This window comes from Callionymus lyra, chromosome 19, assembly GCF_982586985.1.
Source record: "Callionymus lyra chromosome 19, fCalLyr1.hap1.1, whole genome shotgun sequence".
In the NCBI taxonomy this organism is placed as follows: domain Eukaryota; kingdom Metazoa; phylum Chordata; class Actinopteri; order Syngnathiformes; family Callionymidae; genus Callionymus; species Callionymus lyra.
Window position 1 is genome coordinate 8,382,455 of NC_141836.1, and position 18,215 is coordinate 8,400,669.

General features: G+C 37.9%; 1 protein-coding gene across 1 annotated transcript; it reads left to right on the plus strand.

Moving 5' to 3' along the window:
• The first annotated feature begins 1,138 nt into the window (after window positions 1–1,138).
• Window positions 1,139–17,974, plus strand: LOC148059317 (uncharacterized). Its single transcript, XM_087780961.1, has 9 exons — window positions 1,139–1,444; window positions 4,572–4,633; window positions 5,378–5,611; window positions 8,569–8,625; window positions 8,871–8,972; window positions 13,172–13,258; window positions 14,254–14,326; window positions 16,520–16,615; window positions 17,419–17,974. The coding sequence occupies exons 1-9, from the start codon at window positions 1,312–1,314 to the stop codon at window positions 17,595–17,597; spliced, it is 1,023 nt and encodes a 340-aa protein (XP_087637087.1). The 5' UTR covers window positions 1,139–1,311; the 3' UTR covers window positions 17,598–17,974.
• Window positions 17,975–18,215: the final 241 nt, after the last annotated feature.

Here is an 18,215-nt window from a genome sequence, read left to right on the forward strand (position 1 = left end):
TCTCAGGAACGTAAATTAAATGGGAAGTGAAAGGGCAGCGACGACAGAAGGATTAACGTCTTCCATATTTAATATTTACGCAGCAATCACCGGATGAATCGCAAGCGTCTATTATTCCTGCACAGTTGGAGTTCCTGTTTACTCCTGATTGATTCCTGGATTCTTCTATGTGTTTAAATTAATCGTGTCTGCAGAAAAACATAATTCCTTGATAAGTTCTGAATAAAATAATAAAAAAAGATTAAAATGGCAGATCATTTATTTTGAAAGTATAAACCAAACCACATGTAAAATAAATATAATTAAATAAAAACCAGACGAAATTAATCTATTTTAATGTCACATTTGACCAGCTTAGTGTCAACCGCTTGTCCCAGCTAGCCAGGTCAAGATCCGCTGTTATGAACTATGTATATATATATATATTTTTTATTTATTCTCCTAAATATCAAGATTTTAAAATAACAATAAAAAACACAATATATTAATAGGTAAGATGATATATATGTGATGATATGTTTAAATGGTAATCTAAGTATTGCTTTAAATATGTTTAATAATTATTAACAATTAATTTAATTCATAAGGACTTAAAGCTACCAACAGATTTAAAAGCAACAGTGGAAAAACAACAGTTTAAAAGTTAAAAGAATCTAAAAAATATATACAAAATATGAATTACAGTTAATTTAGTTTGAAGTTGTTCTTTATTTCTTAATAATTGTTAACGTTATGGATGTCCATGTTGTTAAATTTTCAAATATATGAATTAAATAATAAATAAAAAGTAATATTTTTTGCATGATTTAAATTTTTTTTTTTTTTTATTAATTTCTAGTGTCCAAAAGTAAAAAAAAAACAAAAAAAAAACCGTAGCATTGTTAGCATAACAATAACAACCCATAACCTTTAAAAATAATAATACATTTTTAATAATAATAATTGTAATAATAAATAAATAAACTTTTTAAAAAAGAAAATTGAAATGTCTTTAATTTCTAAAAGTTTAAAGAAAGGATGAAATTCTATTTTAGATGTAAAATTCGAATGACTTATGATGTCATGTTGTTGTTGGTCCAAATACCACAGAAGAAGAAGAAGAAGAAGATGAAGATGCTAACATGGCGGCTAGTGAAGGGTTAACAGAAGGAGGCGTCAACTAACCAGCCTGGGTGGAGAAACAGTCCGATGTGCTCCGAACTAATTAACAGACAAGACTTTCATCATGAGTTACAAAGAAAAAAAACATCTTTAAAACAGTTTAGAATTATCGACAGTTAGCTAACGGTGGCTAGTTAGCTCGGGGCTAACATGAGTGACGTCAGCGAAGAGGCGCTGCTGGACTACTTCTTCTCCACCGGAGGAAACTCTGGGAAAGTGAAAAACGCAGAAATACTCAAGACATTTAAGCCTTTTATCGGCCACAGTGACCCGCAGTTGCGTGGTGAGTAGAAGAGCTTCACGGTTTCACTCGAGATACACGCAGAAGATGAGTTTGCGTTTTTTCGTTCAGGACCAGAATCTGAACATCTGGTCGACATTAAATTCCCTCCAAAGCTTCAAGAAGTCGTTCATGTTTACAGATGTATATATAAATATAGATATATATAGATATACATATATATATGGACGGGTTGACTTTATATTGACACTGAAGAAAGAATATGAGTTTATTTTTCAATGACAGCCTGAAGTTCAACTGCTGAAGCTATTATGACGTCATCATGCAGTGGTCAGTACTTGAAACCCCAAACCTGTCATTGGGCAATGATAAAAAAACAAGATGACAAGGAGCGCCAATGCTAAGTATGTTTGTTTTTCACAACAACTTATTATATTTAAGTTCAATATTTAACATTTTGCCGAAACATGAATTCACTTTTCATTCATGTTGTTTAGCATTTTTCTGTTAAGTCATCCTTGATGTTTGCTGACTCATTGTTCATATTTATATTTCATATCGTATTTAGATGTACGTGAGATTTTAGCTATTTAGCAGCCAAATCTTCCATGGCTGGGATACTGTTTTCCTGTCAAGAAAGTGTCCATTTCCTGTTTACTTGTTAACGTACAAACAGCCAGGTTGACCCGGAATGTAACGTTGTGGTACCTTTAGGTAGAATCAGGAAAACATTTAGTTTTACATTATATCATATTATATTAAATAGAGGTGTGTATTGTCAAGGCTATTAATCATGACACAGAGTCATCGATACGATATATAGTGATACTGTAGTAACAAGTATATATGTGTAGTATTGTCCAGTACTTGACTCTGGTGTTGTAGAATTTACCGACCACATGACTCTTGACGAAGTCGTAACTACTTTCATTTGTTTTCAAACCAGAATATGTCCAAAAATCAGCTTTAAATGAAGCCAAAAACGACTGTATCCCCTTGTCCTCAGTCATTACCGGGATTTGCAGGATTACATTTGTTCCTTTATCTGCAGAGGGACATAAAGTAAATACGTAAATAAGCTCTGTGAATATTTGGATCTTTATTGTGAATTGAAAATCGAATTATTTTAAACACATTTTATTGAACCGTAAACCATTAATTAACTTTGGTAACAAATAAAATACGATTTGATGATTCTTTAACACCCCTTTTATTAATGTCTATTCTTTCCTTCCCTCCAATTTTTGCCATTTCCATCTGAAATGTTGAAATCTTTCCATAATCTACAAGTAGTTTAGGTGTGTATTTACTGTATTTAATGTTCACCGGCCCAGGCATTGAATCTGTGATTGGTTACATCAACAGGAAGTGCGTTGAACTGTGGGAGTAGATTAAATACTCATGTCAAAGAATCTTATCTTTCTTTACTGACAAAACCAGGAACACTTGTTTGCTGTGGCTCATCAGCCTTTATTTTTTTCTAGAAATATGTTTTAAGGCCTTAATGTATGACTTGATATTTTAACAATCTCACAGAGAAATGTACTAGTTTCTAACTTGGTAACCTTTGACCTGTCCGATTGATCTGCAAACTTTTCAGCACCGCTGTGTCAACATTCAAACCCATGTGTCGCAGCTGTGTCATCCTCAACTCAGCCCTGGATGATCCTTGAACACAACAGCGATGCCCTTTGACCCGATCAGACCAGACGACTCTCAGTTGAAAAGTATCTGTCCAGCCCTCAGAATACAAACAAAGATTATTCAATCCTGCGACAAAAACCCCTCTACCTTTGGCACTCTCGTCCGCGACCTTTCGCAATGATTATCCACAGTGACCTTGTGTCGTCGGGGCCAGAGCGTCCGTCCAGATGCTCAGTCAGCAGCACAGTTGTTTACAGCAGCGGGTGCTGGTCCTGAGCCATCTGACATGTCGGACCAATTACAAAAGTGCTTCCCACCCTTCTTTTTTAGCCCCAAACATGTGGCTGCAGCTTGTCCTGTCGTAATTGTGATGATAGTCTTTTAATCATAATTAAGTCCACATGCATGGATGAGTTTAGACCTTTTAATGAGGCTGCTGTTCCGTCAGATCGGGAATCTGGGGCAGGGTGGGAAAAGCAGCGGATTTCGTTGGGTTAATAGATAACGGGGAAGAGAAGAGATTTTCTCTGTGGAATTCTGCTGTCGATACAGATGCAACACGGTTTCCTCTAAGGTTTCCTGTTGTCGCGAGTGTGAAACAGTCCCACCACATCAGGAAGAGGAAACGCCTGCTGGTCCTGGTACACGGGGAGATGAATGGAATACACTTGTGCTGTGTGTCGCTGGCAAACAAAGATTCACCCGAGAAAGTGTAGCTACTGCCGATTTAACTTCCAAAGAATCTATGTTTCGAGAGGTTTTTAAATTCCAAGTTGAATTATTTGAAAGTTGGATTTAAAACCTACAATTGCCAGAAAACTGTTGACATTATTGAAGTCCTTCTGTATAAAATAAGGTTTACATTTTTAAGTTTTTCCAGGGGTTTCTGCCTTTTTTCCCCACCCGCTTGGAATAAACAATTGAAATTCTGCAAATGTATATTATTTCATGGGGGTCCTGCGTCCCCGTTCTCTTGACCTATTAGTGTAATAAATATTTTTCACAGACATTATTTCAGTGCCTCTTTTTCTAAGGGTAGTTCCAGCACAAGTTCCTCTTCTTCTATGTTCAGTGAGTTGTTCTTGACACCATTTCATTTTTGTACCACCCATGTTCCCTTTGTGCGCTTTGCACTTAGTTTGTTCATCAGTCATTTGACCTCTTGACCCTTTTTCTCGCTAATTTCGTCTAGTCCTCTGTGAAGATTTAGCTGTTTATAGTTTGTTTCTGTCCCTTTTTCTACATTAAATGTTCTGTTTTCTTATTGAATCTTTTCAGATTCTCCCCTTAGTTAAAGCCAGACGTGATGTTTTCAGTCTGACAACCTTATATGGGCCCATTCTGCTATTTTCTTTCTACTGGTTTGATTTTCTTCACAGTTAGAGTCGAGAGATGTTCAGTGTGTTGATCATATGACAACATGCGTAACGAATGCGTAACACAAGCTGTGTCAACGTTTTAATAAAAGTTTCCTCAGTTATTTATTCAAATGATACAAATCTTGCCACGTTTCTTTCTCTTGCAGCTAAATATCGAGAGGAATTCAAGCTCGTCATCGACCGTATCGCTGTGGTGAAGTCTGAGAATGTAAGTTGAAATCCATCATTCTGTTATTCAACTCTAATTAAAGTAGTGTTAAACTGTTCATTTGAAGAAAAAATGAACATTTTACTTATAATGAAGCAACATTTTGGTGCCGTAAAGCTTTTGTGTAGGTGTGCTATAGAACCTTTTGATGGTCAGGAGCTACAGTCATCAGGGGCCTCGAAAACTAAGAATGGCATTGATTTCCTACTAAAAAATGGATGTACAGTGGGATAAAGAAAATGCCTTTTCCACGCCTCCATAATCATGTTTAAATGACCCAGAAACTGGATTTAGACTTTCATTTGTTAATTTTAATCATATCTGATTGTTTTGTGCAGTCGTGCTCTGATAAAAATGCTTATATTTTACACACAGGATTATTGCTTACTTACTTATTGAGTAGTTACTAACAAATCAAATGTTAAGATGATGTTTAACAAGAATAACATTTCAAGTCAGTAACTTTAAAGCGCTAAGATTTGATTTGTGATGCGTTTTATTTTTAGAAATGTCGGAATCCACTTCAATTTTTATTGAATGTCGTCCTGCCTGAATGACTCTAGTGATGAGACTTTAATCATTTTGTTCATTATATTATAAAAATGTTATAAAACGATCATGTGGTCATTATGAGCAAGGAACAGAATGAGAAACGTATTTATAGGTCTGTGAACACGTCAATATCCACTCATGTAACTGCAAACACGTGGGTGTGTTGACTTCATCTCCGCTTCTTGTTTACAGGGCGAGAAGTTTCTTTTCCTGAAGAAGAAATACCGGCAGCATCTGCAAGAGCGCGATGGCAAACACGATGTGATGGAAACAGACCAGAGAAATTCAAGTCCGTGGAGGGCGCCGGCCAGTGCTGAGTGGGAAGTGACGGCCGCCTCCTCCACCTGCCCTTCACCTCCTCCTGCAAATGTGAAGGAGGCTGCAGACGAACAAATGTCCGGTGGCGAAGCAGAGAGCGCTCCTGAGGTAACGCAGCTGCGATTGAACAGTATTTCATGAATCGTGCGTTTCTATTCCAAACAAAGTGTCTGTGTGCTCGTGGGAGTTGTTATTCTGTGTCTGACACACGTCCAGCTCAGCATGGCCAGAGAAAGGAAGCCTTATGTAAGTGATGGCTCTCTAAAACATAAAAGCACTTAAATACAGAAACTAAAAAGGTTGCTGGTTTTAAAGCGGCGTAATAATCCTCTGGAAGAACACCACATATTGTTGGTGCCGTTAAATTCAGCATGTAATCTTCGGTTTAATAGATTATTGTTGTTTTAATCCGCCAGAGACGGCCACATTATCTGTTCATCTGAGTGTAAAAAGGGCTGAGAAAACAAGTGCTGGCTCTATCGGGTCGTCATGGAAACTGTTCTGGCATAGAAACCAACTCAAATGTTTTTGCCTTCAATATTCTGCCAAAGATTGACCTATCCTATTGGAATTTATAAATATATATGTAATGTGTGCTCTCCTTACAAGCTGCACTTACAGTTCATAGTCATTACTGCAGACTGTTGGTAGTTACTGAAGCTAACGACTATTCTTGTGCTTGATTAGTCACCGACAATCTGTTGCTGTCATTCAACCCAGAGTTAAAAGTGCAAGTGGTTACATAAATCTGTCATTCAAGTGAGACTCGAACATGTACAGAGGTTTTGAATCTCAACTTTGTTTATAGTGTATGAGACTCTTTTCTGTAGAAGCTCTGCAATAGTTGATCATTGTCACATAGACTGAGTTTTAAAAGTCTGTCTGAACATCGACAGATCCAACCTCATTTTTTTATTTTTTTATTTAAAATAGATTTTCTAACCCATGAATTTACCCTAATATATCACTATAACTGAGAAAACTAAAGGAAAAGAGAAAAAATAAATGTGACAATGGGTTAAAAACTTAAAACAGGAAAATGTGTTGTTCTCAGTATTATCTTGATCTTTAAAGTATGTACTTTTTTGAGTATTGTTTTGATTGTCTAAGTGCTTTGTGACCCTGGTCTCGAAAAGCGCTATATAAATAAATATTACTTACTTACTTACTTACAACAAATGCTTGGATACAAATGACCAACTTCCAAAAATAGAATACACTTGCCTTCTAATATGCAAAAACAAAAATCAGAACAAAAGCTACAGGAGAACGATTAATATTTTCCTTTCCAGAAAACTTGTTTGGCCACCGTCAAATAATTAAATTTAAATAAATAAATAAAATTCAGACGTGACTTAAAATAAATTTTAAAAAAAGCATTTCTAATCATAATCGCTTATAACCAATAATGTTAAAGGTTGTATGTTGTAGTTATGGTATTATGTAGTGTTATTATTATGTTTAAGTTATAAGAATTCCCACCGCAAAATAGGAGAAAATACAAAAAGAGCTCGAAGGGAAAAAGGTGCCAGAGCGTTGTGATCCTTCTGGTCTCCAGCAGGGGGCGCTCGCTGGTTTATTAGCTGTATCTGCAGCCTCCTGGTAAATCAAAGTGGGAGGAACAGTGCAGGAGCACAAGGGTGCAAATCAGCATTTAAATGAAACGCTCTGTTGTCATGTTAAGCAGCAACATGTTGGAACTCATTAGAAAGATAATAATCATTTGTAGTCATTAAAGACAGAAACACAGAGAAGATATATGACCCCGAACACAGCAGGAATGTGTTCTGGAGGCTCTGCAGTCAAATGAGTCTTTAATAAACACCTTTATTATGTTGTTTAAGACCATGAAGGATATATCTATGAACTCATTACGCACAATCACCTGACACTTCCTAAATACTGCAATTGAAACTTCCTCTCAAGAGTCTAAATGACTCTGATAGAGTTTTGTTTTCAGATACAGTTGTTCGTGTCTTTCGCTTATAAACTAACAATAAACACGGCTAAACTGTACAAATAATCATCTGAACTGTGGTTTAAAAAAATAAATAAAAGCAATACAATAACTTATAACAATGAATCTATGAAAGGGAAACTGTAGTTTAAAAAAAGGATTTGTCAAACTGAAAATGCAATAAATGGATCTAATATAAATAATCCCTTTTAAATATGATTAATTCAACTTTAAACACTGTTGTCAAAGACTGTTAAATGAAAGAATTGTGAGAGAAGAATATGAACACAGTTTTGAACTCTACATTTACATGATGTCACAAAGTTCCCCACAAGAACACAGTCAATGTCCGTCTGCACCTGCGAATGCCCGTTTCCCCCCCAAATAAAGCGGCGTTGAGTAAGAAAAGCTGGACAAACACTCTCCACTCTCCTTGTTCGACACGCTGACGTGAGGTGGTTCGAGCCGCAGACATGAAAGGGCGGCGCGTTTTAACATCGTTACGTCCCTGTGATCTGAGAACAATTTACTCTCGACGACGAGCTCACAGAAGCCAAAGTGTCGTAGTTCAACTCCCCAGACACTAGCCAGTGTGTTCAGGTGCGACTCACAACCAGTGCCTTTTTTTTTATCTGGAGTGATTCTACAAAGTTCCTCTTTTCTTTTTTTTTTTTTTAAACGTTTGCTTTCACGCTCACATGCGCGTCTGAAACTTGTGTTTATCTTGGCTTCTCCTAGAGGTAAAGACTATAAGTTGTGTCACGGATCAGGTACTAAACCTGCTTCTAAACTATAAAAAACAGTAACTAACATGATGTAATTTCAAAAGGTAACTCTGAACTTTCACAAGCGTTAAAAGTGTGTTATTTTTCTCCCCGAGGGGGCGACAATAAAACACGCTTGTGTTGTTATTTGGTTAAATGGCTAATTGGATTGTTATTCATTAGCTGCTAACGTGTGAAAGCGTCGCCTCGGCCTCGCCGTCTTATGACCTCTCCAGCCGTCTCGCACCCCTTTTGCTCACGTCTTGTCGGCAGGAAAGGGTCAGACGAGCCATCTGTGCGACGCAGAATAAGCATTGTGTGTCGCATCTGTGTCATATTTCCAGTCGGAGTCGGAGCAGGACGAGGAGTCCACGGGCAGCATGGGCTCGGCGGCTGTGGCGGTGAGTTTTTCTTTTCTTAATTCCTCCTTCTTGACGCCCGAGGTGGAAGTGCTCACGTGAATACACACTCCTGTCACTACATTGTTGTCGCTGAAGTACTAAAAGTCGGCTGAAGTTTTTGACTATCCACACAAAGAGTCGCTCGTTGACAGGAAGTGGATTAGACGCTTGTTATCAAAGGAGACCACGACAGGATGTTGACGGTGTTTTTTGAATGTTTGCCACTTTTTTTTGTCCCGGTACAGCTGGACCCGCTGGAGAAGGAGTGGATCTACTCGGCCGCCGGCGCCCGAGTCCCTCACCTGTCGCAGCTGCTCCGAGAGGATCCGGGGCTCGCCAACAAGAAGGTGAAGAACGTCAAGTTTGAGACTCCAATAATAAAAGATAATCATCATCATCATTAATGTGACTTTTCTTGTGTGTCTTCAAACCAGGACTTCACCTCGGTGAGTTTTTGAACTCTTGATATGTCGCTTTTAATCCACACTTTTCAATTCAACTTTCATTTTCTCTCTCTCTCTCTCTCTCTCTGGACCGTGACTGTGACCATCAAGGGGGTAAGTGTCAACCGCCGCTCCTCACTTTACTTTATTATTCCCAGCGGTCCGGGGCCGGGGCCCGCAGAACCGAGAGGCTGCGGTCGAGGTCCGAGCTTTTCTTCTGAGAACATCCAGATCATGCATTTCAAAGGTCCACTATCAAACGGATTATGAAAGATAGCTTTTTAGCCTCTGTGCCCCCCTGACAACCCAAATCCCTTTATTTGTCTCCGTGTGCGCTTAAGAGATTTGAGCTCATGTTTGTTGTCCCTCCCCTGTGTCACAGTTCTCACACCGTCCTGTGGCCGCGGCGGACCACCTTCTAAGAGTCGCTCTTAAGCCCCTGCATCCCCACCCGGACAAGATAGCACGGCCGCCATTGAAGTGTAGGGAGCTCCAAGAGAGGGGGGGGGTGTGGGGATTAGGCAGAGTTTTAATTCCCCACAAAGACTTCACCTACTTAAAGATAATCTGAAAGTAATAGAGCAGGCTGGGATTAATTGTAGAACAATGCCGTTTGTGGCCTGGGAAGGTGCTAAGTCCCCCTCGGGGCTCTTTGATGTTCCCCCTCAGCTTGTTCAGCGGCGCTAGATGGCGTTCACAGATACCTCACCTCTCAAATCCCTCCTCATGAGAAGTCGCGCCATTTGATCTGCCGGGTTCTGACGCTGCGCAAGTTTTCAGGCTGTTCAGGGATTAATGCCGCTTCCTGGAACCTCTTGAGTGTTTCCTGCTCGGGACGAACACTCGCCGGCATCGCAGGAGATGCAGCAGAGCTGCTCGTCTGCAGCTGCTGGACAAATATTAACATGAATACAGTAATAATACGTGTTGATGTCATCAGAAAGTAGCTTCCTGTGCAAGTATATCAGTGTCACCAGGATATTAAATGTTGAAACTTTATTTTATTTATTGAAATGTTGTTTTTTATTTTATTTATTTTCATTTTTAAAGATCAAATAGACCCATGTCTACTGTACACTATTTAAATTATACATTCTGACATGGAAAAAGAGAAGCTTAATCTAAAAATTATTGTTATTTAAGTGAAAATAAAATAATATATTATTTATTGTGACCGAGGTGACTTTTTCCATAGAGGAAATAAATTCATCTTTACCAACACAAAAAGTAATAAACTAATAAAGAAATGATTTAACCAACCATGTCTTTATTAAAGTTTAAAGCCCATGAATAACAAAATGTAAAATTCAGAATATTTAATTTTGAAGGATTGGAATTAGAACATCTCTGTGTTAAATTGTTTTTTAAGTCAAATAAAAAAAACAACAAGAATCTAATTCAACCTTTCAATATAATAAATACTAAACTCCTTCATTAAAAAAATGGTGATTCAACATTTAAATATAGAAATTGTTCAACAACATTTAGATCAAAACAAGTTTTAAAATTAATAATGTTCAATTCAATATTCTCATGACCCTGATATACTTTACTTTTCCAGCCTTTATTTTGAAAAACCAAATCCCTTGATCTGATATTTAAGAGTCTGATGATGTCTTTTGCTCTTCCTGTGCCCCCCCCCTCCCTCCAACCCCTGCCCGCCGGGACGATCTTCCTCCACCACACACAGTTTGTAAGTACATCATTCCCTCATCACTCTCCTCCGTCTTCCTCCACTTCCCGGGGAGCGTGTCGGGGCGACAGCAGGTCGGACAGGTGGGGGCGGGACAGGGGGATCCCCGGCGTGAGGGCACAGTGACGCGAGGACGCAGGAAGGGAAGACGCCGCATCCTGTCCGACCTCGTCCGTCACCCGCGCTCACCGGGAGACCTGTCGCGCCTCCGTCACCCCGACCCTCCGTCCATCCGTCTTCTCCGGCGACGGCGCTCGGACAATAGAGAGAGAGACCAGACGGCATCCATCACAATCTGTCTCGCACGAGTCCGACACATAGTCGCTCCTTCGCGTCGCTCCTCGGCTCCTCACGGGACGGAGAGTTTCTTGTTTCCAGGTGTTGGACACGCTTGTTCCGACAGTCGCTGAACACTTGTCGTCTGTTTGTGTCACGTCAGTCCTAAGTCGACCCTTTCATCTCCACACACAGAGGTTTATTCACCTCTTTATACAGAAACCTACGTCATAATCTACGTGACATTCGGCAGAGTATTGTGAATTATTATGGAAGTCTTTCAGTGCCATCAACATTGAATGGTGCAGTTTAACATTTCGAATGTTGAATTTCTTTAGTAAAATCTTGTTCTTTTTTAAGCACTTTATTATTATTATTATTTTTTAATAATTTAACTCAAATAATTTCTTCATGATGGATTCATTTTGTTTTAATTATAGTGTCTAGTGAAAGGTTGAATGTGTTTTTATGTTTATTTAAGCATTTTAAATTAAATATTATATGTTTTTATAATAGTGCCATCATTTCTATACTGAATTTTAAACAGTATTATTAAGATATTATTTTATTTAGAACATTTATTTTTGAGTGATTGGTATGAGATAGTTCAACTCTGTGTAACAAAAGGTTTAATTAAAAAGAAAATTCAAACTTTCAATATAGAAATTACGGAATTAAGTTTCAACATTTGAAATGTAACCGTTCAATATTGGCTCCGACACACTTCAAATTTCAATTCTTAAGTCACACTCAAGTAACTATTCAAGTCGACGTTGAGAACCTTCGTGAAAATCTCAAGGCGTTCACGTAAAAGTGACTCAATCCTACATGAACTGCTGATAATGAATCGTAGTCTCCGCTCCTAGAAAAGTTCCGTGACCCCGTTGGAAACACTTGAACTCTCATTGTTGCTGGATGTGTGTCGAGGACTCTCTGTTTGATTCTGCGCGCGAGGGTCAGAGGTGGAGGGGATGGATGTGGTTATGCCGTCGCCTCCACCTGCTGATACCCCGCAATTATGCGGCGTTAAGTGTTTCTGGAGCGCGGGCGAGATCACAGGCGAGCAGGTGGATGTGGTTTTGGTGCTGACCCGTGGGTTCTGTTCCTGACACACCAAACACGGCCGCGGCTAGGGCGGATCTCCACGGCTGTCGCGCGCTGACAGTCGTGCGCTGACGTCCGGGTGGGGGTCCCCCCTCCGCGGGGTCACACTAACATCATCAATCTTGCCTCTGGTGACAGGGGCCCGGGGCCCCCAACTGTGGGCACAGAGCTGTGTTGTTTTGTAATTAGGCCCATGTTAGATGGCAGGAAACCATCACGCTGTCCTGACGTTTGTCCAGCTTCTCCTGCACAGATGCTCATCTCACTCTTCATGCACCTCGCTTGAACGAAGAGGAAGTTGTTCTCCAGAATTACTTAATGCCCATGTGTCCCTTTTAAAAATACCTGTGTAAACATATATATATATATATATATATATTTATATTTATATACGTACAAGGCTGTTGCAAAATATCAATATGGAGATATCGCAATGTTCTTTAACACAATATTGTATCGATATTTGACAACATCATATTGATTTTATTTCTTTAATTTTTTGTCCTTTTGAATCATATTTTATTACTGTGTAACCATAGTTATTTTATGGAATATAATGTCTGTAAAAAAAGAATTATGTAAAGGTATGTTAAAACAAAATGAACATCAACATTTTTGTGTCGCAATTAAACTTCCGGCCCTAAGATGGCAGCAGTCACGACGTCCTTCGTAGCTAAAGGAACACTGAGATTCCACAAGATCGTGCCAATAACTGGGGATGAGAGGATACAGTCGGACCCACTAGATTTTAAAGCTTCGGCTTCCGGACAGATTTTGGTTTCAAATTAAATTAAAGCAGATACAACTTCATCAAGATTCATTCGGTCAATTCGCCAGAAAAACGGCAGAGTCAAGTACTTGACAATACTTCAAATATATCTTGAGGGACTCGATGAGGTGATGCTGATGATGTACAGAAGTCTTTATGTGAAGATGCTCATTTGTTCACGACACATACTTCCTCTCAAATGTAAATAAACGCCTCTCCACAGATGTTTTTATGAAACTCATACCCTTTAATTTCTTCCAGACGGCGCTGCACTGGGCTGCTAAACATGGAAACCAAGACATGGCGGCTCTGGTCGCAGAGGCGGGAGCAGACGTCAACACCAAATCTGTGAGAACCTGTTAATCATTTCTCTTTAAACGTTTGATCCAGACTATAGTAGTCGTTCACTCTAATATATAAACAATAATCTCAACATTATTCATGTGATATAACCTATAATCAACAAGACATGCAGATGTGACAAGAATTAAAGTTTATTATTCACACAAAAATCCCATTCCTATGAGACAGGCTTGTTCAAAGTTTCATACTTTATCAACTGTTTTTCAACCAGAGAGTGATTAATAATAATTAATTATTATATCACCTTTCAGACATTCCACACCTTTCAGTGTCACCTGGTGCTTTACATATAAAAACATTAACATACAGTACATTAAAACAAACATGTAAAATATCCAGATTTTTTAATTGTTAAAATAAAACCCTTTGAATAAAGCTGCTAATTCCTATTTGTATTGAACTTGTTGAATATAGAAGCTTTTATTTTGAAGTTCTGAAAGTGCGCCTTGTTCGTTTTCACTTCATCAAATGAGTTGGCACTGATCTGACGAGGAAAACTTGATGTTTATTCTTCGCTTCCTTTGGTTCAAGACTTGTTCATCCTTGTGTTTGTTTCCTGCAGCACGTGAGTATCCAGACCGCAGCAACATGGCCGCCGGCCGATGATGTCACAGTCCAGCTGTGCAAACGCATGACAGAAGCACGTGTTGTGGAGCCGCTAATAAATCATGTCATGTCATGTTAATTGTTTCCCAAAACAGTGCGTCCAGTGGTCCAATTTTCACAGAATTACAGAGCAATTATGTTTTTATCATTATCCCCCTGTTGCCATAACCTTTTGCTAATTTGTATGTTTTCATCTCCCGCTGTTTTCCTTGGCTGCACGGGTCCTGGGAACCTCCAGGGGGTGAGTCCAGACTCTCTCGCACTACAAAGTGAACACGTCAAAAGTGTCGCTCAAGTTGAGCCGCCGAAGCCGCGAGGGTGTGTTCCTCTGTCAGAGCGTCAAGTGGACTTGAGCTTCTATGTCTGCTCCGCAGGGCTACACACCTCTTCACATCGCAGCGCTGCACGGTCATCAACACATCCTGGAGCTGCTCGTCGGAACCTACGGTAAAATCATCCTCCATTCGTAAATATCAAATGTTTGTGTTTCAAACACAAATTGTTTTTTGACAATGAAGTTACGACACAAACACTGTTTTTCCCCCAGAAATGGTAGTTAAAACAAAAATAAAGACATAACAAAGTAAGATTGAATCCCATAATAAACTGGGTGTGATGAGTCACTGAGCTCCATGAAAGTACAAGAGATAATAAGAATCTTCTTATAGTTGATCCGATACTACAGTATTATTCAAGACCAGGGATCTCTGATCATGTCTTAATTTCCTTCATACATTTTGAAGTGAGTCAGTTTGTAGAATATTACTTTTTAATTGAAATCATGTTGCTGATCATTTTGATCCAGTCTTCTGTCGATAGAGTTTTAACATGCAAGTGTCTTGTCATAGATCATAATCGTTAGTCATAATAGTAGTAATAGTCTAAAATCATAATAGTTGTAATAGTTGGTCATAGTAGTCGTAATAGTTTATCATAATAATAAATTATAATAGTCATAATAGTTTATCATAATAGTTGGTCATAATAGTAGTAAGAGTTGATTATAACAGTCATAATAGTAGTTATAGTTTATCATAATAGTTAGTCATAATAGTAGTTATAGTTTATCATAATAGTAGTTATAGTTTATCATAATAATAAGTTATAATAGTCATAATAGTTTATCACAATAGTTGGTCCTAATAGTAGTAAGAGTTGATGATAACAGTTAGTCATAATAGTAGTTATAGTTTATCATAACAGTTAGTCATAATAGTAGTAATAGTTGATCATAATAGTTAGTCATAATAGTAGTAATAGTTTATCATAGTAGTTAGTCATAATAGTAGTTAAAGATGATCATAATATTTAGTAATAGTCTATCATAATAGTAGTTATGGTGGATCATAATAGTTATTCATAATAGTAGTTATAGTTTATCATAATAGTAGTTATAGTTTATCATAATAATAAGTTATAATAGTCATAATAGTTTATCATAATAGTTGGTCATAATAGTAGTAAGAGTTGATGATAACAGTTAGTCATAATAGTAGTTATAGTTTATCATAATAATAAGTTATAATAGTCATAATAGTTTATCACAATAGTTGGTCATAATAGTAGTAAGAGTTGATGATAACAGTTAGTCATAATAGTAGTTATAGTTTATCATAATAATAAGTTATAGTTTATCATAACAGTTAGTAGTAATAGTTGATCATAATAGTTAGTCATAATAGTAGTAATAGTTTATCATAGTAGTTAGTCATAATAGTAGTTAAAGATGATCATAATATTTAGTAATAGTCTATCATAATAGTAGTTATGGTGGATCATAATAGTTATTCATAATAGTAGCTATAGTTTATCATAATAGTAGTTATAGTTTATCATAATAATAAGTTATAATAGTCATAATAGTTTATCATAATAGTTGGTCATAATAGTAGTAAGAGTTGATGATAACAGTTAGTAATAATAGTAGTTATAGTTTATCATAATAATAAGTTATAATAGTTTATCATAACAGTTAGTCATAATAATAGTAATAGTTGATCATAATAGTTAGTCATAATAGTAGTAATAGTTTATCATAGTAGTTAGTCATAATAGTAGTTAAAGATGATCATAATAGTTAGTAATAGTCGATCATAATAGTAGTTATGGTGGATCATAATAGTTATTCATAATAGTAGTTATAGTGGATCATAATAGTTATTAATAAAAGTAGGAATAGTTGATCATAATAGTTAGTCATAATAGTAGTTATGGTGGATCATAATAGTTAGTAATAGTTGATCATAATAGTTGATATGACACAAATGAAATCAGGAAAACCAGCTTCCGACTACAAGTCTGGAAAACAGATTCTGTGCTAACAAATAAACCATTTTGATGAAGAAACAAAAACAAAATTGTTTTTAAAGCTTTGGTGAAAATCTGGTCAATAGTGTTTTGATGCGGAATGTTTAAATCAGCGGTGTTATCTCTTATTTACAAGCCTTCACATGGTAATTTGATCTGTTATCTCTGGCCGCGAGCAGCTTCCTAATCTCATGTAGGTATTTCATTTATCTCCGGACCATCACTGGTTCCTCCTCTAATCCCACTGGTGTTGAATTCCAGAGGGTTTGTTTACCTGCTGCCCTCCGTCATTAGTTTCAGTTTTCAGGGATTTACTTTTCCCCCTCTTATCAGGAGCCAAAGAGAACCTGAGGGACTACAGTGGACATCTCCCCGGCCATTATCTCAACATCAAAGAAGCCGAGTGTCCGGAGGAAGAGTGCGAGCCGCGTGAGTGTTGATGCTGATAAATCACTAATGGATGTTTATCACTTCAGTGCCGATAACTCTTGTATCCGTCATGAGTTACTTTAATCATCTGCACAAACCCATTGATTTCGTCTCATTTGTGGACCGATGAGCGGTTGTTGACGTGACGAACGTCCTCCCGATGTCGTCCTGGTCAAAGGTCGAAGCATCATCGGGTGTAGACTAGTGTTCATGTCACGGGTGAGGGAGATCAGTTCAGGTGTCAGAGCTCAGCCCCCCCGCCCTGGTGTCACCTGAACATGTTGTTCACTTCATCTCAGGAGCTTCAGAGTCACACTGATCTATTCCCACGGGTCCGTAAAACGTTATCAAAGGCATTACGTGAAAGAATCTCTAAATAATGCCATTAAAATGTCTTAAATGATCAAAGTATTAAAAAAGTGAACACATGATGAGCACGATTTGATGTTTCAAATCTCATTATATCATTTATTTAGTCTACCACATTTTCAAAGCGCTTATTTCAAACTAGATTGATTGTCGAGTTTAATTCAAAAATGGTTTAGAAAAAAGTCTAAATTTAACTTTAACCAAGAAGCCTGTTTATTATAAAGCTGTCGTACGACCATCGTCATGACGTCTGCAGCTCATTTGTCATTGTGTAGAAACATTTAGTCGTGGATTCAATGCAACACAATGTCCATGTTTACATCAACCCTGCAGACAGTGTGTGGACGATCATGTGACGTGTTGAATCATCGTCCACATGAATCAAGAGTTCACTTCCGCATTAATGACACTAAAACAATGGTGTGGTGCTGCAGCCGCGGCGTTCCAGGTGACTCAGGCCCGAGAGCGGAACAGAAACAGGAAGTTGGTCTCCCTGTTCCACTCCAAGAAGAAGTGGGGTTCGGCCGAGGACCTGGCGCCGATCGAGGAGGAGCGAGCGTCGTCGCATCAGCTGGTCCCGCCCCCCTTCAGACCCAGGAAGTTCTCCCGCTGACACTCGCACAGGTTCAGCAGCTCTGCTCACAAACTATCACACGACCGCTTTCAATTCACCTTTTTACCAACAAGTATTGTTTTATCAACGCGTGTGGAGCTGAAGGTTCGATCGATCGGGTCTGAAGTACATAAAGAAATCCTGCCTAGTCGAGGAAGAAACATTGAAGTATTTCTACGAAACCAAACTTGGTTGAGCCGTTGTTTTAATTAGAACTTAGTTCCTTTTACACTTTACATTGAAATGATGTCTTATCACTTCTTTTACTCCTGATAAGACTGTTTACAAGTCAGTTCTGATCGTGTGACCTCATGTAAACAAAGACGCTGCACTATATTTATACCATCAAAGAGGCTATTAAACTGCTTTTATACCAACGTGTTGTTGTGCTCGTGTCGCTGGTGTTTCAATCTGATGAGTTTATGATAAGTATTTAAAAATAAATATGTAGTAGAAGTACAAACGATAAACTCTATGCAAGTATTTCAGTGGCATCTGAGTAGTTAGTGGTTGAATTTGACACATATTTAATTTTATAACATTTGATTATTTTGTGATAATTTCTTTTAATCATTTCTATATTTAAAGTTTGGATTTTTATAAATTATTTAATCTAAA